Source organism: Chenopodium album, chromosome 4 (assembly GCF_948465745.1).
Source record: "Chenopodium album chromosome 4, dcCheAlbu1.1, whole genome shotgun sequence".
Lineage (NCBI taxonomy): Eukaryota > Viridiplantae > Streptophyta > Magnoliopsida > Caryophyllales > Amaranthaceae > Chenopodium > Chenopodium album.
This window is the reverse complement of record NC_137837.1, coordinates 33891401-33915267: the sequence shown is the minus strand read 5'-3', so window position 1 is coordinate 33915267 and position 23867 is coordinate 33891401. Positions and strand designations below refer to the sequence as shown.

The 23867-nt window shown below is 37.4% G+C and overlaps 1 protein-coding gene across 2 annotated transcripts; it reads right to left on the bottom strand.

Moving 5' to 3' along the window:
- Window positions 1-2285: 2285 nt before the first annotated feature.
- Window positions 2286-23140, bottom strand: LOC145629085 (neutral/alkaline invertase 3, chloroplastic-like). Of its 2 annotated transcripts, none has more exons than XM_081681571.1 (7): window positions 22963-23140; window positions 21698-22441; window positions 17283-17448; window positions 16980-17191; window positions 12750-13243; window positions 6154-6202; window positions 2286-2873 (listed from the first exon to the last, which is right to left on the bottom strand). In XM_081681571.1, the coding sequence occupies exons 2-7, from the start codon at window positions 22391-22393 to the stop codon at window positions 2547-2549; spliced, it is 1944 nt and encodes a 647-aa protein (XP_081537697.1). In that variant the 5' UTR covers window positions 22394-22441; window positions 22963-23140; the 3' UTR covers window positions 2286-2546. The 2 variants fall into 2 exon arrangements, with proteins under 2 accessions (XP_081537697.1, XP_081537696.1); XM_081681570.1 differs by having other exon boundaries at window positions 22990-23140.
- Window positions 23141-23867: the final 727 nt, after the last annotated feature.

Sequence of the window (23867 nt, the reverse complement as noted above, 5' to 3'; positions counted from 1 at the left end):
AAAAGCTAGTGAATTTAAGTATTTTTTTTTTTTTTGGATTCTGACAGTGTAGTTTGCTGTTTCGAATTGATATATTTTGGTTTGGAACTTAACTTTGTTAACTATCTACATTTTGGTTATATGAAATCAGCCAACTTTGGCCTTGTTTAAAGTTGTGATGTTAGTTCATTTAGATCAAAGGTTGTGTTAGATTCATTACTAATTTCAAAAAGTATATAAAACACAAAGCTAATTGATGTTTCCCTTTTTTCATTTGTCATTCATAAATTCAAACAGTACAACCTTTAATTGCTAATAATCTACCAAATATATGGCATGACAAATTAATATTGCTAATAATTGAACATAGTACATCACTTTCAATTGAGAGCAACAAAAAAAAGTAAAATCAGGTACATGACAACAGCAACCCTAATAACCAAGTAAATGTAGGCTGCAAATTCATATGATCTCTCTGTAAATTCAGTGAATTCTTCTCTCAGATTAGCATAATCAGCAACAATTTTTTCCCTTGTTCTATTTCCCATCAATTGATTTTCAGTGACCCACATGAAGAAACCACAGTGCCTGCACTAGAAATAGGGAGTACATACTCAGCAACATACTCAGCATGCCTTGGTGGATGACCCAAGTGGACCTTCCATGTCTGTTGCTAGAAGAAAAACCAGAGCTTGAAGAACCAGCTATGTCAAACAATTGGAGAATAAGATAAATTCAGTAATGGGGTAGAAATGAAATGGAGAAAAAAATAGGAAGTGGCGCATTTAAAGGGAGGGAATTGTTTTGGTGGGAAATAACAGAAAAATAAGAGAGGGAAAGTTTTGAGGGAAATGATTTAAGTGGGGGCACAATAGACTTTTCCCTTTTTTTTAAATCTAAGCTTCCATTTACTAACTTATTAACGTCTGATTAACAGACTTAATCACGTCAGTTAGTAAGTCAAAAACTGGGGTGTATCATTAGGAAGTAAAAAAAAAATGTGGTACCGCTGGGAAAAGTCAGAACCTGGATGGTACCGATGGGAATTTCCCAATAAATAATTTATAAGTACATTAAAAATACAGGGTATTACATAGTGTGTTTAGTTTGGTGTATTAGCTTTGTTCTTATTTACTTTTAGCTCTCTTAGGTTGTAATTTGCTCTTTATTTATGAAGTTCTCATTGAAAAAAAAAAAAAAAAAAAAAAGAAAGTAAGTAATTGATTTAAAATCTACTAGAAGATAGTTATATTACATACTTTGAATGCACACTTTAAAGACTACATCATGAAAAGATCTATCATAACTTCAATAAGTTGTACATCGAAAGAAGTAAATTAATTTACGAGAACTGAATTGAATTTACCTTCAACATTGTACCTTTCATACCTTGGTCCAAAGGTAGAACCCTTGTTTTGTGATGAACCTTCGAATTAATTGAATTGCTATATAAATCAGGAAAATTTAACATTTCTAAACAATTATATGTGTACAATAAAAAACAAGGGCCAATAATTGCATTACAAATATTGAACTACTTGAACTACTTCATTAGATGATTGAGCAATTACAAAATATTTACAATTAAAAACCTTAAAAGAAAACCCCAATTAATTTAAACCAAAACCATAGCTCCCTAATGGCCTAATTAACAATCTGCCAAATAATACCTACCACGAAAAGTACTTCAACTTATTGAATTCAGCATAATTTAAAATTTTCATAAGTTTGGGATCTATATAAAGTAGTAAACCCTAAAACCCCTCTAAATAGGAAATACTATTGCTTTGAAAATAACTAAATGACATAAATAACCCCGGCCACATATGAAACATTGTCATTATAGAGCAAAGTAAACCCTAAACCATACCATAAACCAACAATTAGCAACGGAAACCTAAAATCACCAAATCAAAGCGAAGGAATGAATCTAAAGTAAACCACTAAAACTTGATACCTTCTCCTTCAAAGGAAATCTCACGTTACCACTCCACAAACACTGATGGAGAGGGAGAAATTCAAAAGTTCGAAACTGATATGATGATTATGAAACAAAAAAGGTACCATTCTAAAATTTATTCTAGAAACCATAACGGGGCAATGTAGCCTTGAAACGGAGAGTACACTTGGTAAAATGATTCACCTTTCGAATTGGCATGCATAATTCGGTTAGTACAACAAATATGCAATAGATAGTCGTTTGAAACCACTCTACATATATGCTTTTTAGGTTTTTAGTGTTTGCTGAGCACCTTATTGTATCCAAGCATCCACACAACTCTTGAAAGCTCAAAACATCTCCAAAGTGTTGACATCATACAGATACATAATCATTAGAGCGTGTCCCATGACAATATGCTGTAAGCCATATATACATAATAATGAGTTTTCAAATATTTACATAAAATATCCAAATCTACACAAAATTTACTAGTAACAAGTGAATAAGCCTCTCTATGTATTTAATAGGATTCTTGGCATCAAAAACTGGATACCAAATATATATTGGTGACCGGGCATGTCTCGAACACCATTAGCCGTACTCCAAGATGAAAGCTGTTACTGTTTCATACTATGAAAGTCTTCTTTAAACTCTTTTGACCACGTTTTCTTCTAGGGTTAGCTCCAATTATGCAAGAAAAGGCATTGACGAGTTCAGAATCCTCATCACTAATTAGCATCCGGGCTGCATTTGGGTTGGCAAGGAGTAGCTTTGCAACAAGATATCCTGCAACTGACCATGTCTGGAATAATCGGGCTTGCTTACCAATAAACCTTGCTCTTTTTGTGTCATAATATTCTGGCCACTTGTCTTGGGATAAGCGTTTCTCGGCTATCTGAACAGCCTTAGCTGCTATTTCAGGTCTATTCATCTTAATACATGCAACAGTAAGCTGTGAAAAAAATATATAAATTGTCAGAAGTATTATTATACTTTGTACTATGTATATCTTTAACTTATCCAAAGATATATCATCTGAATGCAAGATGTAAGACCACTCTCATTCATGGACAAATTAAAAAAAATTACATTATCTCTCTACCCACTTTCTCACTCCTCTTTTCCACTTTTTTTCATGGGCATTTTTTTTCTAAAACTTCTCACATTTTGAGCTAAGAAAAAAACCCACACCACTTTCTCTCCTATTTTTTCTCTCTCCTAAAATATTACTATCATTACATTATTTTTAATATGTGTAGTTTTTTTTTTTTTTTTTTTTTTTGTGCTGATTTGGTACCATGTCCCACACTAATGTAGCAATGAATATTACTATCATTACAATATTTTGAAGCTGCATACTGACATATTATGTGTAATTTGAATAGTTTTGTTAAGGCGACAATTAAAGAGTTGCAAACGTCATCAAATCTCGTGATTAGTGAGAAATGTAACGACCACATTTAGTTACAAATAATGGGCAGTTACAGTATATGCTAATTACCACCACTTAATAGCATGGAATTGATTTATCATATTCATGGATACAACTAGGAAAAATCAGTTTTGGTTATGATAATCAGTTTTATAATATTCATGAACAATTTTGTTAAGGCGACAAAAGTTTTTATAAAATTCACCAAATGACACCGAGGTTTTAAAAATTTTACGGAGTGTCATTAATGACTAATGGTCGTTAACTCTGTTAGTCATTAGTGTTTAATCAAGACATGATCATGACACTGTTTCTTGATTTTCGTGACGAAAATTGTTCGGGTAAAGTTTTGGGGGTTACTTTGATCCTTTATGGATTCAAATTAAGCTCGAAATTGGCAAAAAAAAAAAATAATATAATGAACCCCAGTTTGTATGTCGAAAAATATCTCGATTAGCATATCATTATTTTTTAACCATGAAAAATGATTGGGTAAGATTAAGGAGGTTATTATGACCATGTATGGGTCCAAATTAAGCTCAAGATTAGCAAAATAAACGTAAAAGACCAAATATATATATATTTGCCAATTCCAAGCTTAATTTGGACCCATAAAAAATCAAAATAACTCCCAAAACTTTATCCGAACAATTTTCGTCACGAAAATCGAAAAACAATGTTATTGTTTTTAAAAGAACCAATCATATCATGACATGTGTCGTGATCATGTCATGATTAAACCTTAATGACTAACAAAGTTAACTGCCGTTAGTCATTAATGGCACTCGGTAAATTTTTAAAAAAACTTAGTAGCATTTAGCGAATTTTGAAAACCTTGATGGCATTTGGTGAATTATTAAAGTGTTCAATGGCGTTTATTTATTTCTTCTCTCTTAGTGAACCCCTCAACTATCATACTTTAATATTTCTAGATTCTCTCTTTTCTCAACTATATTACTTTATTTTTACACCAACCCCACTTTCTTCATATTTTATTACTTTCTACTATTTCTCCTAAAATGCCGCACATGGAGAAAGGAGCAAGTAATAAAATACGGAGGAAGTATAAATTTTGTGTGCCAAGGCCATGTACACGACCAAAACTAGCATTGTGGTTTGTTTAGTTAGTTGCTACCATAATAACACATCAGTTTCATATTGGCAAGTATTCAAGAGTATCTAGTGCCAAACTGATTTGAAATGTTTTGTTCGAACGAGATGCCATAAACGTTATCGAAATTGAGTATACATGTTTTTAACAAGCTAAGATTTAAATTCCTATATCTCTCCAAGTAACAGATGGAATATGAAATATATTTACAATAAACATTCACATTTTTGCAAGAATCTTATGCACGATTATGTACATGTTTTAGCTAAAGCACACTGACTAAGCTAGTCATATTAGTAGAGTGTGCATAATGCTGAATAATTGTATACATGTGTTGTACTTCCTCTTTAATTTTATTATTATTACCTTTTTACAGTGTGTTGGAACTAGGACCAAGAAAATGGAGAAAGGAAGTCAAAAGAACACATTTACCATAACCCTACTCCCTCTGTGTCTTCCATGTCAGCCATCTAACTAAGCAGACACCACCTTCTCCATCCACAGCCAAGTTGGTCCAACCTAGAAGCCCACACAACCTTCAAAGCTTCACCACCCATCACCACCCATCTGAGTAATACCCACAGACACCACCATCATCTTTCTCTCCTTTTGTAGATTTATTGCAAGTAAGTATATTTACACATCATCTTTCTCCTCTCCATCTCTCTTTGACTGGTCTCTGTGATGATTTCTTACTCGTGAGAAAGTTGGGTCAAAGTAATGGTAGGGTTGGAATTAGGTGGCAGTTTCATTCACCATCTCCCTGTCTTCTTTCTGCATTTTGAGAATGATGGTGGCATGGACAAGCAATTCTGAAGGTTGAACCAGTGATGGTAAAAATGTATGTAAGGGTTTTGAGTCATACTCTTTGGGGTGGGTCGAGTGTGACTATAGGTGGTGTAATAAAGTTCTTTTACCAAATGTAAATTCTCACTACAAACCATGTTCTTTTGATTTTGATTTTGTTTTTTGTGTTTGACCTTTTTTTTATTTTTTATTCTAAACTACATCATGTTCTTTTATAAATAGAAAATAGAAATGTTCTTTGGACTTCCATATGTATTTGGATTTGAAAAGTATTTTCTTTTGGGTTCATCTTCATTTCCTTTAGCCCATATGTTCTTTTGTTTTGACTCTCATGTTCTTTTGGGTTCATGTTTGCTTATTATAGCTTTTATAATTTTTGAAATTCATTTTCGTTGATTTTAAATTTTTAACCCTTATAATCTTTCAAGTATCGATGGTTGTGTATTTAATCATTTTATGTCTTCAGGGGGGTCATTTCAAAATGGGTTGTCAAGTTTTGGGTGGTTACATTATGCTGATTAACGACCACTCATTACATGGAATGTATATTGTCATATTCATCAATATAAATAGATCAAATCAGTTCTGTTCATTACAAAGTTCTGAGAGTATTTTTTAATCATTCAGGACTTGGGATTCAGGACATGAACAGAATACAGCTAGTCAGCCACCTTCACTTGATCCCATTTGATAAATCACTTCCACTTCAAGGTTAATCCTTGTATATTAAACTTTAGCATATTGTATTTCCCAACATTAAAGACATAGCAAAATACTCCCATAAGCACAGACACACAGCAACAAAATCAATATGAGTAATGGTGCGTCATTAAAATGGCCTAGCATACACAAGAAAGATAATGAATGAATAAAAATGCTGACCTGCCAAAGCAATGTCGGCCAGGAGCCAGCATTGTGATAGGACCAGGGCCTGCAAAAATGAAGGAGCTATATGAAGATGTACAATATTAGCCATTGAAAAGTGAATGATGTATTACAGAATATTACTCCCTCCATTATGTTACTGTAACTACATAAATAAAGGAAAAGTAAAAAAGGGGATCACACATGTGGATACTTTTGTTTTAAAGAAGACCGAGATAGAGAGAAATCGGGCTCCACAATGTAGGTCGTGGATGATAAATAATAAAAATAAGTTTGTCATAAAGGGAATTGTAATGGATCAGCACTTGGGCCGGCCCATTAAGGTTTACCACCGTAGGTCCAAGTCCAAGAAGAATCACGTGCAGCAGGAGAGGCAACCTCAAGTCAACTACAACGGTAACCAAGAGGAAGAGGAGACGAATTTGGAAGAACAGGGGAAACAGTAGTTTTTGTCAAGCAAGCTATTTTGAGAAAGAGACAAGCTTGAAAAGGAGGAGACACCACTTTAGCAACTATGACAAAGTGATTGTGAATTCCAATTTGTAGAAGTCAGCCGTAATTGGTTTAGGGCAAATTGTAGTGCTTGAGTATAAATTGTAAGGCTTGTAGTTGTAGCCACTTATCCAGAAAATTTGTGAGAACTTGACAGAGATTAGTAGCCTAAAGCTACCTTAGAGAGTGATAGCCTAAAGCTGTCAACTATCCCCTTTTGAGTGTAATCCTTTCGTTCATCAATTAATCAGACTCAAGCTTTTGCCTTAATCCTTAATTAATTATAAGATAAGTTTTGCGAGCAACTGGTCCCTTACAATTTGGTATCAGGTACGATCATGGCCGGAGGACCGTCGTTGAGCCAACGTGCTGATGCGGCGGACGAAAGGTTGGAAGTAGTCGAATTCCGATTGAAGTCCATTGAGGACAAATTCCAGGAACAGGACGCGTCCATAGAGCGTGCGGTGGCGAAGGCCGTGAGTAAGGCCATGGCTGACACCCAGAAGGCCATTACCGACAGCTTCACAACTCTATTCGAAGCCGAGAAGAAGAGACAGGAGGATGACAGAATCCGGTTGGAGGGAAGAATTGACCCCTTCCGAAAAGACCAGGAAGTGCAGGCCAACATAGCGGCGAAGGAGCAGGAGAAATTTCGAGACAAAATTCGTGCCACTATGACAGCAGCGGGGGGAACTGACCACCGCCATTAACCCCACAATCTCCTCCAGTGCGACATCGAATCAGGGGATGCATTCTCCCGTGGGTGGTGGGTTTGGAATGCCGGAATGGAGGGTGAGGGAGCCATGAGGGTGGCAGGACGAGGGCGGTGGAGACGGAAAACGGTGGAAACACAGGAAGTTGGAGATGCCGATGTTTGAAGGGAAAGATCCGGACAGTTGGGTGATGAGAGCAAAGATGTACTTTGACTTCTACCAGCTTTCCGACGAAGACCGAGTTACGGCGGCCGTGGTGGCGATGGATGGTCCGGCACTCCAGTGGTTTCAATGGGAGAACCGGCGGCGGCCGTTTGCGTACTGGGCGGATTTGAGGAGTCGAGTGTTGAAGGAGTTTCGCCCGGTGAACTCGAGATCGCTGCAAGAACAATGGTTGGCCGTGCAACAAACGGCGACCGTGGAGGAATACAGAAGGAGGTTCATTGAAACGGCGTTTCCCTTGGATGACATTCCTGAAGAAATTATGAGAGGTCAATTCATAAATGGGTTGAATGAAGAGATAAAGGCTGAAATCCGACTCTTAGATCCGGCCACGTTGGATCGGGCAATGGATTTAGCCGGAAAAATCGAAGCTAGGAACCGGGTCAGCAAGGGCAAGACGAGTGTGGGCCCGTGGCGGGGCGGGTCCAGTTCATCCGGCCCAGCAGGGAGAGGACACAGCAGTAAGGGAGGAGGTGGGCTCATATCTACGTATGGGCTGCCCACGAATAACGGCCCAAGTAGAGTATGGCCTAGGGCTAGTGAATCCTAAGGCTCGGTAAGCCTTAACAAGCCCAGTCCCACCTCAGGCTCCAAGTCTATCAATGAGCCTCGAAGGTTGACAGAAGCTGAACTCCAGGAGCGAAGAGCAAAAGGGCTGTGCTTTTGATGCGATGAGCGATGGGGCGTGGGACATCGGTGCAAGCGGAAGGAGTTGAGTGTGTTGATGGTTGCCGGCGAGTCGGAGTTGGAGGAGGAAACCGAAAGGGAAGAGGAGGAAGAAGAGGTGCGTGCTTCGTTATGCTCGGTGGTATGACTAACTAATCCTAAAACCATGAAGCTCAAGGGACTAGTACAAGGCAAGGAGGTGATAGTCATGATCGATCCCGAAGCGACACACAATTTTTTGTCACTCCGGTTGGCTGAGGAGGTTGGGATGTCGCTCGATGAAGGAGGTGGATTCGAAGTGTCTTTGGGCAATGGTGAAACCGTGAGGGGGAGGAGCGTATGTAGAGGAGTGAAAATCGAATTGGAGGGAGGTGTGGTGTTGGTAGAGGATTTCTTACCCTTGGGATTGGGCAATGTCGATGTAATTCTTGGAGTACAATGGCTTGAGAAGCTTGGAACTGTAACTACGAATTGGAAAACTCATGTCATGAGTTTCGAACTTGAGGGGAAACCGATTACCTTGGTGGGGGAATCTTCCCTTGACAAAACCCAAGTGTCCCTTAAAGCCATGATTCGCAACCTTTGTCGAAATAAGGGAGGTTTACTTGTGGAGGTAGCAAGAGAGCCGAATGAGGAGGGTGCGGTTCCGAAATTTTTAAGGGAGGTGGTTAGTAGTTTTGAAGGGGTGTTTCGGATGCCCAACGGGTTGCCACCAAACCAAGATCACGAACACTCCATTACCCTCAAGGGAGGTAGCAACCCGGTTAGCGTGAGACTGTACCGCTATCCTCAAGCTCAAAAGGATGAAATTGAGAAGCTCATCCAAGAGATGCTTGATGCCGGCATCATTAGACCCTCTACTAGTCCTTTTAGTAGCCCGATCTTACTTGTGAAGAAGAAGGACGGTTCTTGGCGGTTTTGCGTGGATTACCGTGCCTTGAACAAAGAAACGGTTCCGGATAAATATCCGATACCGGTGATTGATGAGCTACTTGATGAGCTCCATGGAACGATAGTGTTTTCTAAGTTGGACTTGAAGTCCGGCTATCATCAAATTCGGGTGAGGCCCGAGGACACACATGAAACGGCTTTTAGAACCCATGAAGGGCACTACGAATTTCTCGTGATGCCATTCGGGTTGACTAATGCCCCGGCTACGTTCCAATCATTGATGAACGATGTATTTTGACCATTTTTGAGGAAGTTTGTGTTGGTATTTTTTTATGACATTTTGATTTATAATAGGAGTAAAGAGGAGCATGTGAAGCATGTGAAGTTGGTACTTGAGAAGTTGGCCGAAAATAGTTTGTATGCCAACTTAAAGAAATGTGATTTTGGACGTGCCAAGGTGGCCTATCTTAGGCATGTCATTTCGGCTCATGGGGTGGCCATGGATGGAGAGAAGGTGGAGGCAATTGTGAAGTGGGAAACACCCAAGAACTTGAGGGAGTTGAGAGGATTCCTTGGGTTAACGGGATACTACCGCAAGTTTGTAGCCAAATATGTGCAAATTACGGCCCCATTAACCGCCCAACTCAAGAAGGATAGCTTTGGATGGTCCGAAGAAGCTACCAAGGCCTTCGAAGAGCTCAAGTTGGCTATGACTAAGGCACCGGTGCTTGCTATGCCCGACTTTACTAAGGAATTTGTGGTTAAGACCGACGAATTTGGTGTAGGTGCGGTGATGGTGCAAGGAGGAAGGCCCATTGCTTATTTTAGCAAGCTCTTAGGGGTCCGAGCACGAGAAAAATCGATATACGAGAAGGAACTTATGGCCATATGTTTGGCTATTTTGAGGTGGAAGCACTACCTCCTTGGAAGACATTTCATAGTGAGGACCGATCAACAAAGCCTTCGCTACATCACTCAACAACGAGAGGTGGGTGGAGAATATCAAAAGTGGATGCGTAAACTAGTGGGGTTCGATTTTGAAGTGCAATATCGGCCGGGTGCCTCAAACCGGGTAGCCGATGCTCTTTCTCGTAGGGATCAAGCCAGTGCAGTTAAGTGCAATAAGTCACTCATGCGTTGTGGACCGGAAGGCATTGGAAAAGGATATTGAGGCTGATGAGTGGATGGCCCAAATCAGATTGGGCCTTGAGAAAGGAGAAGAGAGCCCAGTAGGCTTCCACTTAGAAGGTCCAAGAGTGATGTTTAAAGGGAGAGTTGTTATCCCTAAAACATCTCAGTTCACCCAGATCCTACTACATGAGTATCACGACACCTCAACCGGCGGCCATGACGGAGAGGTCAAAACGTACCTTCGCCGCCGACTGGTTCTGGGTGGGAATGCGACGAGCGGTGGGGGATTATGTGCAGAAGTGCAATGTTTGCCAGAGAAACAAGGCTAGTCAGCGGAGCCCAATGGGTCTACTCCAACCACTGTCGATTCCGGCGGCTATTTGGGAAGACATCTCCATGGATTTCGTGGAGGGGCTACCTTTGTCGAAGGGGATTGACTCGGTACTTGTGGTGGTGGATCGGTTGTCAAAGTACAGCCACTTTATCGGGCTAAAACATCCCTTCAACGCCCTGAGATGATTATTTCGTGCGCGAGGTGGTGCGCTTGCACGGATTTCCCTCTTCCATTGTTTCGGATCAGGATAGATTGTTTATGAGCATTTTCTGGCACGAGTTGTTTCGCTTGCAAGGGACTCAATTGAAGCAGAGCACCGCCTATCACCCACAATCCGACGGCCAGACCGAGATTGTCAACAAAGGTTTGGAGTCGTACTTGCGATGCTTCATCGCCGATCAACCCAATAAATGGGCCAATTGGTTGCACTGGGTAGAGTATGCCTACAACACCTCCCCTCATTCCGCGACCAAGCTCACACCATTTAAGGTGGTTTACGGTCGTGAACCGCCTAAGCTCTGGTGAATTGGCAATGGGTAGACCCCAATAGATAAATTGGAGGAAACATTGAAAGAGAGGGATGAGATGTTGAACGAACTAAGGGTGAATCAGGTCATGAAAGATTATGCGGATAAGAAACGACGTGACGAGCAGTTCGAAGTTGGGGATGAGGTATTCTTGAAGTTGCAACCTTACCGTCACAAATCCCTGGCAATTCGGCCAAACGAGAAGCTTGGGGCTCGATTCTATGGGCCTTTTCGTGTGTTGGACAGAATTGGAAAGGTGGCATACAAATTAGACCTTCCACCGGCGTGCAAGATTCATCCGGTTTTTCATATATCCCAACTCAAGCGTGCAGTGGGGTCAGCGGTGAACCCTACAATTCCAGTCCAATTAACGGCGGAAATGGAATTAGTTGTGGAACCCGAGGATGTGCTCAAGGTAAGGCAATCCGCAAGGGATCGAATACTTTTCCAGAGGTCTTGATCAAGTGGCGTGGACTACCACCCTTTAAAGCGACTTGGGAGGATAGTGCCACCATTGTCCAGCGGTTTCCTTCCTTCCACCTTGAGGACAAGGTGAATCTCGAGGTGGCGGGTATTGTAATGGATTAGCACTTGGGCCGGCCCATTAAGGTTTACCACCGTAGGTCCAAGTCCAAGAAGAATCACGTGCAGCAGGAGAGGCAACCTCAAGTCAACTACAACGGTAACCAAGAGGAAGAGGAGACGAATTTGGAAGAACAGGGGAAACAGTAGTTTTTGTCAAGCAAGCTATTTGAGAAAGAGACAAGCTTGAAAAGGAGGAGACACCACTTTAGCAACTATGACAAAGTGATTGTGAATTCCAATTTGTAGAAGTCAGCCGTAATTAGTTTAGGGCAAATTGTAGTGCTTGAGTATAAATTGTAAGGCTTGTAGTTGTAGCCACTTATCCAGAAAATTTGTGAGAACTTGACAGAGATTAGTAGCCTAAAGCTACCTTAGAGAGTGATAGCCTAAAGCTGTCAACTATCCCTTTTTGAGTGTAATCCTTTCGTTCATCAATTAATCAGACTCAAGCTTTTGCCTTAATCCTTAATTAATTATAAGATAAGTTTTGCGAGCAACTGGTCCCTTACAGGAATAAAGTAAAAGGGAGTAGAACTTAAAAAAAAGGATAAACGGGAAATTGAGTAGAATTTAGGAAAACAGGGGAAGTATATAACTTCCACAGCCTTTAGAGTCGCACACTAACATTTTCCTCCTGGTATGAGTTCCCAATTTCCACAAATCCCTCTATACAAATCTTCCAACCCAATTTTCTACAGATTTATCTATGGAGAATACTCGTCTTAAAATAGTGTGTTAAGACAAAATAATACTTCCTCCCTTTCTCAATACTTGCATCATTTTGAATATACACTTTTCCAACGTACTACTTTGACCATTAGTTATCTATAGTTTTGCTTTAATAGAAATATAAAAATATATATAAATTTTGAAAATCTAAATTGAGATGAACTCAACAACAATTAAAGTAATGAAATTTTTATAAATGCATATGTAAAACATGGTCAAAGTTGGAACATGATGCAAATATTGAGAAACAAAGGAAGTACATGACAAGGAGTATACAATGCATAAGCAGGGTAAGAACCGTACGTATTCTTGGGATCACAGCCAGTGATGATTTGCCACTCCTGACCTTCAAGAGCAGGATAACATATCTTCAACGGCATGTCTGCCACGAGGTCTGCCCATTTGGCTTCAATGAGGTCCAAAATGGCATGGGATTGATCTTTTGTTGCAAGGCCACTTACCACAGACCAAAGGTTACCCAGCGAGAAAAATCGAAAATCCATGTGCGCTGGTTGCAAGTTACCAATTAGATAACCTCCTTTACCTGGCATCCATTCCACTAGCCAAGGAGAGATCTGATCAGGGTATATATTAAATTTGTTGACAGCATCATATGAGTATTCTTCAGTCTTGTAACGATAAATCTCATTAAGTTTCTTCATATCAACCCAATAATATTCCTTGATGTGAAAAGCTAATGCAACCAAACGATTGTTCAAAGCACGTATTAGGTCTGTTGATCCATCTTCTGGAGCAAGCATTTCACGAGAACAGCGTAATGCAGAATAAAAAAGTGCCTGAAAAGCAAGCAGTGTAAAGATAAATGAAGTGATGACTTCACAATATAAAAACTAGTGAAGGAGCATAAGAAAAAGGAATTCAATTAGAAACAACTTCAAGTCCAGTTTCCTGAAACTCTAATAAAAGTTCCACCTCTATTTTCTCTCTTCTATATTTTCATTTTACTTTCCACTTGGACCTATCAATCAGACTTGGAACTCTTCTAGGGACTTGAATTTCCTCTCCAATTAAAGCCACATCAATACATCATATACGTTCATTAGACTTTCTATCATTGTATGGATCTAATCACTTTGGAAGGATCAGTCCCAACTCCTAATGTCACGCCCCTTCCTAACCCACATCTCATCATACGCCCCAGAGATAAATGACATATATTTCAGTACGAATGAGAGAAAAACAAAGATTTTTTCTGCATACTGTTCCCTAACATTACCGTTTATTTGACTACCTACCGCCCTCCAGCAGCTCATACTGTCAGTCTGTCCTCCCTTTCCTATGCTTCCAAGGTCCATCAGATGATCAGATATGAGTAATAGAATTTTCCCCACAGTAAGAACCTAATTATAACATCAAGACAGGATTGTCTCTTGCTGGACCAAAGACATTCCTCATAACAGGATTGTCTCTTACTGGACCAAAGACATTCCTCATACCCAAATGCATGGCGTCTGCATTTTTTTTCACCCACCTCTCCATGGAGTTTCTCTCCTCTCCACCTTTTCATCTTGCTTGACAATATACGTCACAAATTATTTCACCCACTTTCCAGTAATACCCATACCCAATTACTCCCCAGTAAACTGTTAATAATTAGGAAGGTTAAGATGAATTGATGAAAATATCTCTAATCAAATTAAGGAAAAACTACTGAAATATGATTGTATTTATAATGAAAACATGGTGGGAATCGCTGATTACAACCTAGCCAACATTTGAGAGGTTGATGCTCTCCGAAGTATCGATTTCTCTATGTACACTTACCACTATTCAATATGTCTTCCTCTCTCTTAAACTGCTAGCTATCTTGTTATTCAAGCCACTAATAACTGGAACATAATGGAACTACCTAAATGACCCTCCTCCTTATATAAATTATTAGCTTTTTGGAACTCCAAATTTTCTACCTTGTCCTCAATAAGGATAGTAGTAGGTGAAGAATTGAGAGATGAAACCAAATTTAAATCCCCAATATGCTTGTTCCTATCTTGTTTACTCATGTATTTATATGATTTACAGCTTTCAATAATCCTATTATTCTGATGCTTGAAAGAGATTCATGTTAGAATTCCACAAAATTCCTATTTCTCATTCCCTTAGTTTAATGCATGTTTGTTTGTGTTGGATTCCTTCGTACCTAACGAGCTGATTTTCCAACGTGTTTATTTACTCATTTTGTCATTTTGTCTATCTTAGTTTAGTGAACAGCTTAACCCCCTCTCCGACATAGCTTATCCCTAATCATAGACTCCATTGTATCATTTGTGAATCCTAGTGGAAGTATGACCCTTCCTTGCCACCACACTAGTTTAGGTTTTGTTTGACCCAGGTGATAAATATATTTTTTGTCAGCAAACTAACCTATAAATCTGATTCATAACTAAGGTAAGTTTAGAACATGACTTGGCTTCTAAGAAGATGAAATCCATCTAGACTTTTCAAAGACAAAAAAATTTCCATGCTATCCTATCTTAATTTATCTACGCATTTATATTACATTATAGGGGTACAAAATAATTCTTTAGGTGCTATTGTCCAGTGTACATCACATATTGTATTTTCTCCCAAGATTTCAGAAAATTTTTTAGGCTTCAAATTTAAAAATTAAAGGCAATACAAAATATATAGCTTAGCTTGCCAGTCTTGCCTGTTCTTGCAAAATTACAACCCTTATCCTAAAACAAAATATTGGTGACTAAATGTCATAAAATATAATTTTCAATTAACCAAAATTTCTAACAAAAAATCTGCTTTTTCTTACCTTTACAATAAGTCTACATAATACACGAGCCTTTAATGACCAGTGCACACAAGCCCCTCTCCGTAGATACTAAAGCTTCATGATACATCACTAGATTCATGCTTGTGTTGCTAAGTGCACACAAGCCCCTCTCCGTACAAGCCCTACACCTTTGCTAATAGCTAGACACGAGTGTGTCGCACACTCTTACACCCTAACCTATGGACAAGACCTATTTGGTATATTCAATATTTTGCAAAAATTGGAATTTGTTTACCAGAGAGTGTCTACATTGAAACATAATTCTTCTTTAATGCTCCAATATTAACAATGACGAAAAATGTTTGAATGGATACTTTTCAACAATTTACCACTGCATCAAACGTTTTGCTAAACTGACAATAGTATGGTGTTTGTTCTATGTAAGGCCTCATCATTACAGGTGTTTGACGATACTAAATAAAACTCCACGTGAAAGAAAACTTGTAAGAGTTGTTTGAACATAGAAAAAAAACAAAATTAAAAAACCCACCTATTTATACTAGACAAATAAATCTTGAAAGATGTGAATAGAAACCACCTTGGTTTCCCTTTAGGAAAGAGAGAGAGCTCTGATGAATCCAAGAGGGGAAAAATGCTAACAACAATTTTGTTTACTCACTAGTCAATTTTTTTCCTGTGTCAAAGGTGATAGATTTTATCCCATTAACAATCCGCCAACACCCTACCCAGATCCGAGTTTAGCCCAAAGTCTCGACCCGATCTAAATTTGCCTAAAAGTCCCAACCCAAAATGACTAGACCCAAAATGACCCAACCTGAACTTGACCCGACCCAAACTTGACCTGAAGTCTGACCGAACCCGATTATCTATTAACCCAAACATATCCAAAACCCAAAATGACCTGCCTGAACAACCCGATTTCCAAATCTAGTACACCCCACCCCCACCCTAGTCCCCTAAAAAATAAAGAATCACAAGAATACCTTTCGTCATTGTAAGGTAGCATCACATTCCACTGGTGCTATATCCTTTCTCAACCACTTGGATGACTTTCCCAACTCATCTTTCTACCCTAAGATCTTTTATGAAAGCCCAATAAGTGCAAGGTAGCAAACACTGAATCTTGATCTGTTATTCTGATGTAACAATTTTATTGTCTAGAATCTCTCAGATGAATTCTCAATATGTATTTATTTCACATTACAAAGGAGAGTCATAATGTAAGCCCGCAATTAGAAAAATTTATCGGTGCATTAAGATAGCTTTGAAAGTCCTTTATAATCTTTTTTCATGATGATACCCATTTAATGTGCTCAATCATCATGGCACATAATTTTAGGAAATAAATTGATGGTCAAGTCCTCAAATGTTAATTTGTTAAAAAAAATGGATGTGATGAAAGATAATTGGGCATTAACTTTGTTAAATGACAGAGTATAGGACCCAAAGTTTTAGTAGTGGAAATAGTGAGGTAATAATCATATAAAGACATTACCATTTTTAAAATTACATTAAGAATTCCCCTTGTGAGGAAGACTTTCTAATGATTATTTTTTCTTACCTAATAAAAATTACCAATATTTGAAATGGCAAGCTGAATTAGAACGAATGAAAAAGGACTATGGGAAATTGGCAAGGAAGAAATAAACTGCTACTTGTAAAGCAGTAAATCTATTTAGTGTAGACTTTTACAAAAGCATACAAAGAGAAGCAGCAAAAAATTTTTGCGAAGGATAGAAAAGGCAATGCAGCAGATGGCGCATTAATACCTGTATTTCTAAAGGATGCCCATGAATTCCCATGCGACGGTCTATCATGCATGAACCATCAGTAACCAACAAGGTTGGGAACATATCAAAGCCATCTGCAAGACATAATCTTAAAATCATCTTCATTCCAGTCTGCACATCAACTCTTTCCTGAAGAGACAGATCTCCAGAGCATTTTCCATAGGCACGTAAAAGTATAATCCACCAAAGCCCTGAAAAATTCACATCAAAGGATGATAAATTTTTAATGGTACACTGTAAATGAGAGTCATGGCAAATTGTGCAACAAAATTATCACAGAACCAGAATCAACAGGTGCCACACGCCCAATCGCTGCTTCTCCAAAGTCAGGGTCCAGAATCTCTTCTGTTGCAAATTCATCACCATCCAAAGGAACAGTGCGAACCTTGAAACTAGCAGGCATCAATCCTTGACCAGGACTATGGCAATCCATTGTTTTCTCCCAGCTCTGCCAAGACAAGAGAGAAGTGACTGTATGACAAACAAAAAACTGAACACCAACTAGAATATAGGGTAAAATAAAGGTATCAACTCAATTGTATAGTTCAGTAATTCTAACCAGCAGACAGCAGCTTGCCAGCTTACCAAGTCTGTCATATTTGGCCTAAGTAAATGGAAGACCAAACATTGCTTTGAGGTATTAAGGGCTTGTGGCCAGTCATCCCTCAATTCTTTCCCTTATCATAGGTGGTTAATCCATTAAATTATTTCTTCACCAAATGAAGATCCTGTGGATCCTAGAAACAGTATGGAAGGGATTTCTATTTCTCTTTTACATATGTTGATAACAATAAATGGTTACCAATATTCCTGTTGAAACAAATACATGTTTGCCAAATATTACCATCACAACTTTAAGATTGTCTAGTGTTGCTGAGTCAATACAGACTCCTCTTACCTTGACATTTCTGCTTCCCTTCTTGGGTATGCTGCTCAGAGTCTTCCAATTACCCACTGAGGAGCTGTACGAGGTTTGATAATAGAAAGCAGACATGTGTTTCATGTAAACATTTTATCACTCTTATCAAGTCTGTCAAGAAACACTTCACATTTCTTTCTTCTACAGGTTAAGTTCAATGAATTATGAGACTTCTCAAGTTCTCATGGTCTGGAGTGGGTATTACCACATTACACATCCATATTTGTGGATTAGTGAAGACACTCTTACTAAGAGGAAGGAAAAAAATATATATATTTCTTTTCCTAGATGACAAGCTATTTCTATCTTCTTTATGTAGAAAAAATTGGTTTAATTCATGGTGATTGTTCACTAATGACCAAGACAGAGGCACACGCAAAGTACACATTGAAAAAGTCCTACTATTTAAGTGATGTCGGAAGAATTGAGCATCTAAAAATTTTTCTACACTCTGCAACAGAATGGAATTTCTGAAATGAATTAGTGGGCCTTACTCCTATTAGATGATCCCTAACAGTATACAGTGATGGAAACAGCTGGAAGTATGCACATGAGGACTTCCCAAAAAGTTATAAGTGGAGGCGGTGTACATTTAGTAATCAGTATACATTCCAAATAGAGGATTCACAAAGGCAGTGATAGATATGATGTCCCTTCATGCCTGTCCAGATTATAATGAACCCTCAGTCAACCAACTACGTGCATTCAAAAGCATCCATTATATGCATGTGCCATACCAAATGAGAAGCATGTTAGATGTCAAGTTTGAAAATGAAGTATTTATCGACTTTAGTTCTCAGTATGAAGGTTATTGATACTTGACCTTGAAACTACTAGTTGTGATAAGCCATGAAATCATTTTTCACGAAGATGCAGCATGGAATTAGTGAAGAAAGAAAACAATAAAGTAGAAAGATTTATTTTCCCATAGAGTCAGTTTGCCCATACAGTCAGTTTGCCCATACACCTTCAGGCATTCAGAGATATGAATCATCAACCTTACAATCCTAAGGTAGGACTACATCATTACCAAGCAGGCAAGCAGTCCATAAGGAAAGAAACCAATCTCAAATTTTTATGCAAGATTTTCCCAAGGTATTGATGTCAGGAAAAAAAAAAACTGGGTAAAACTTGTAATCTGTGATCCTATAAGGTTTGAAGAGTGTGCCCAATCCAAAATGGAAAGCTGCAACAGAGAAAAACTGAAGATGATTATTTGGACAGGGAAACATATGGAAACACCACCATGATATGAGAGTTACTTTTTCCTACAAGACCAACTTTAATCCAAATAGCACAATAGTAGGCTGCTTGTCAAAGTTTACTCACAAGTCACAACAGTAAGAAGTGAATTTTATGAGATTTTCGCGTCCAATTCAATACATGATAATATGATATCATACATGACGTTCCAGTTTTAGCAGCTTAGAGCATGGAAGGTACAGCAGATGAAGTAAAGTCTGCATTACTTACAAGTTAAGACAAGTTCAGGTTCAACAACATCAAGGATCAAATGTATATGGTAAACAGAAATATACTTTACAGGATCAAAAAAAAGCTCAAAGTTTTGAGCATGAAGGGAAGTGACATTCGATATCTTATGTCAAGAAGTATGACAATGGGTCTATTAAGATTTGTTAAAGAGGTTCAAGAAAATGAACTGTAATCTTATTATCACTATTAGGGTTGTTCACCGGTCCAAGACCGGACCAAAGACTGAATATTTAAAATTCAAGACCAGAAGACCAGACATCCAAACTAGTATTCGTCCCAGACTGAATCGTTTCAACTCGTCCGAAACCCGGACCGGACAATTTAGACCATATTCAGAAAAGAAAAAAATATATATATATTCAATATCTTTACAGAATTTTATAACTTTATGAAAACAAGAAGAAAAAAAATAAGAAATGTGATTTTTTTTTTTTTTTTTTTTCCCTTTTTAATGCCTATTTTGATGTCTTACATCAAATAACTCATAACAGAAAGATATACATAGCATAATGAAGTTAAAAACTAAACATTATAAAGGTTTTTATTTACAAGTACAATAAAAAAATTTAAAATAAATAAATAAATAAATTGTTCAGTCTAGTTGTTTTTAAGGGCTTCAAACTACACGGGAAATTTAATGAAAAACCTAATGCCTAATCCAGGACACCCTTTGAAGAAGTTCTCGCATAAGTTACTGTTATATTTGGCTTAGAATACAATTCACACCTAGCAAGAGTATCTGTGTTTTAATATTTAACATACTAATTAGCCTGAAGAAATTATCTTGATTTATAATTTTGATCTATTATTTAATCAGCTTATAATCTTTCTTTATTGTGTGGGTTTTACATGGTGCAGTTTTAAGTTAGGCTTATTTTAAGTTCATAAGTTATTAATAAGGTTTCCCAATCTATTCAGCAGATTGTTTCTAGTCTAGTAGGAAAATAAGTTCAAAGTAAGACTTATGAACATGCAAAAGTCATTAAAAACACACACACAAAGTAGTCTATTATGTTGTACTATAGTTCTTGTCCTTGCCTTTTAACATCACAATTTTGCACAAGGAAATTTTTGAGCCAACAAATAAATTGCTAGAGATTTCAGATGAATAACAAGATATTCACCAAGGAAATATAGAAGATAACACAAGAGTAAGTTCAGGTGAATCACAATTATCTGAAGGAAATAAAATATTCTTGAAATTAGAACACATAAAAGTTTCCAATCATCAAAAAACCTAGAAACTGGAGATGACGCACATGTAAGATCAAAACAAATAGATCTACAAAAGTTCAGCAGATTTCCTTTGTGACTATATAACTGCCCTAGCAGGGCTAGCACTGTCTGTTTCGATAAATGTACAGCATGAAATGCCAACTACTAGAACTGTCACATCAATTTATAAGATTGACAGAGCAAGTTGATAACATGATTTATAAGAAAAAGTGAGTTTAAGATGAGACTTCCATACACTCACAGTGTGTATCCAAGATTCCAAGGCTTCATGAGTATGAGAGGGAAGATATTCAGAAAAGGGCACTAAGGGAAGGCATCAATTATGGCCCGTACACATTGGCTAGGGCCAAGAAAACACTAGCTTGATATTTTAAGTTGGGAACTTGACCAGCTTGTATAAATGGCTTCTTATCAACCAGGAGTAAGGACAGTTTCCTTGACTTGGATATATCGTTAAAAGGCTCTATTTATATATTCGAAAACTGTCTTGCACAGCCAGCACAGAGTTCCTTCAAGCCTTGATAATTCTTTTAAGAGCATGTGCATAGGGGCTCTTGGAATAGCTCTCTGCATGACTCTTCAAGGAGAGAGAAAATCAAGAGTCACTCTGCCCCAATAAGGGATACCTTAAGTAGCTATTGAGTAGCTCTCCATGGACAGTGATTTAAAGATGGCTCTTGGCTTTTTTTGACAGAATGGTGGGGAGCCTTTTGGAGAGACATATTTACCAATGTGCATACCCTAAGAGGTGACAAATAAGCTAAATGTTGATCCTGATTATCCTGTGTGGTCCATCAAAAATACTTCAGACCATACCTTAAGTGAGGTCTATGATGGATTAACGTATGTTGCTCCTAAGTCCTAACTATATATTTGGTGCAATCAACTTCAGATTCCACAACAACAATAAATAAATAAATAAATAGAGATAAGAACTACTGTTCTAGTGCATAGAAGAATCATTGGTGAAAGCAACAAGTAATGACTAAAGATACCAACAAATATGCTTGTATACACTACCTCGGTAACTTCTGATTAAGATACGTACCTGAAGCTGAAGTGTGTGAAGGAGGAAGTTGCGCACAATTTCATACTCTCCTTTCAGAAGAAAAGCCATTGCAGATGGTATAAAGTCTCGTATAAAGACCTGATCATAATTTAAGGCATCAGAACTAGTAGGATCATTAGCAGCAATTGTTCCAACAGGGCTACCACAATAATTGACAACAGATTCTCGTAAGAGCTCCCATGCTTCCTCCTCAATAGGGTCGACAGTGCTATCGTCCCTTGCAGCTATTTCAGTCTCTGCCGAAACTAATTTCCTGTCAGATAGAGTAACTTCTTTTTCACCTTGCAGCTGTTGAACATCTTCTAGAGTATTTGACCCATTCACCACACTATTAATGGGATGTAGGTTTTTTGCATCATCAACATACCAAGTTCCATAACCATCCACCGGAGCTGACTCTTTAACACTTTCAGCAGATTTACAGCAGAAGATTGAGGACCTAGATCGATGTGTTGCAACTTCATACAAGCCACCACTTAACCCTCCAAACCCAAATTTAACATTTTGCAAACTGGAACATTGCACAGCTTGGGAAAATCTTAAACCCCGTTTCAAAACAGATTTTCTATAAGATTTTGAAAATACTGATGAAACATAATTGCTGATGTAACTGGTGCCAATACGATAAGGAGAAATTCCACAAAAATTTTGCATAATACCCTCAGAAGTGGCCATTGAAGAAAAAACCAACACAAACTTCAAAATCCTCCAATAATTAGACAGCTGAAAGAACACACCACCAATAGCACATCAAAAACTCGTCTAAAAAGCAAAACATACTCCTACTTATTTGGACAAAATTCTTCAAACTAAAAATTCAAAAAAAAAAAAAAAAAAATCCATCAATAACTAAAAGTCACATTCTCACATTTCCCATTTAATGAAGGATTCACCGCGATGGATTCACCGCAATTTTACGCAGATAATCCTTAATAATAGTTGTCTGATTTCCATCCTATCCATAAGAAATCAAAATTATTTTACTAATAAATTCGGAAATTAAATATGGCCAAAGACAAGACTCCATTTTCATAATTCTGTCGTAACATTCAAGGATTTTGCAATACATTAGCATCCGAAATTGACTCAATTATTAATGGTATTTTGTCAATTTAGAATATGAATACCATAATTATGTCATTTCAGTAACTACATTATCAGTTCAATATTCAATAATATACCACAAAAGAACCCTAAATTGAAATAAATTAACAATCAAAACAATACTAGATTGTGAAAATCACATTGGATGATCAAGGAAAACATCTTACCGACGCTTCCAATGGAGAAGAAAAAGCTCAAAAGCCACTTCAATTGGAGGAAAGTAACAGGGAGGGCTGCACGTGAAAAACTCTAATAATCCAATATCCTTTTGATTCAATTTTTTTTTAATGGATATCTACGTATCCTTTCACGAGCCGGCCCCCATCCATCAATTTGATAAACAAGAAATCATACCATATTATATAACTAATATATAAAGCTAAACTTTTAGTCAGTCCACGAGATAGCGACACTTGACATTCTAACTTTTTGTCAAGTGTCGTGTCACATTGGATACACTTAAATAGACTTCATAAGATAAATTAATTAGTTTAGATTTCTATTTTTAATTAAACTTTGATAGAATTTTATAATAAAATTGTTAATTGAGAGTTTTATTTTCGATAAAATACCAATATTTCATAGGTTTGAATCGAATTATAATTTTATTAAAAGAACATTAGATTATAACTCTATTTCATATGTATAAATTGAATTATAATTTTATTCAAAAAAATATTAAATTATAACTCTAAAAAAAATATCAATATTATTATTAGTCATGTATATGTCTACTACATAATTTAAATCGTTACAAAAGCACTTCAATTCCTAAATAATTTTGTATTAGATATATATTTTGAAATTTGAATATAGATTTAAAATTTAGCTCAAAATTTAATAAAAATCTCTGGCATCGCACAGGGCACAGGTTTTAACTTTTCGCCAAGTGTCGTGTCACGTTAAATAGATTTAAATGTACTTTATTTATAAGATTAAAAAGTTAGTTTAAAATTCTATTTTGATAGAATTTTAGGATAAAATTGTTAGTTTAGAATTTTATTTTCGATATAATACCAATATTTCAGACGTATAAATTGAATTA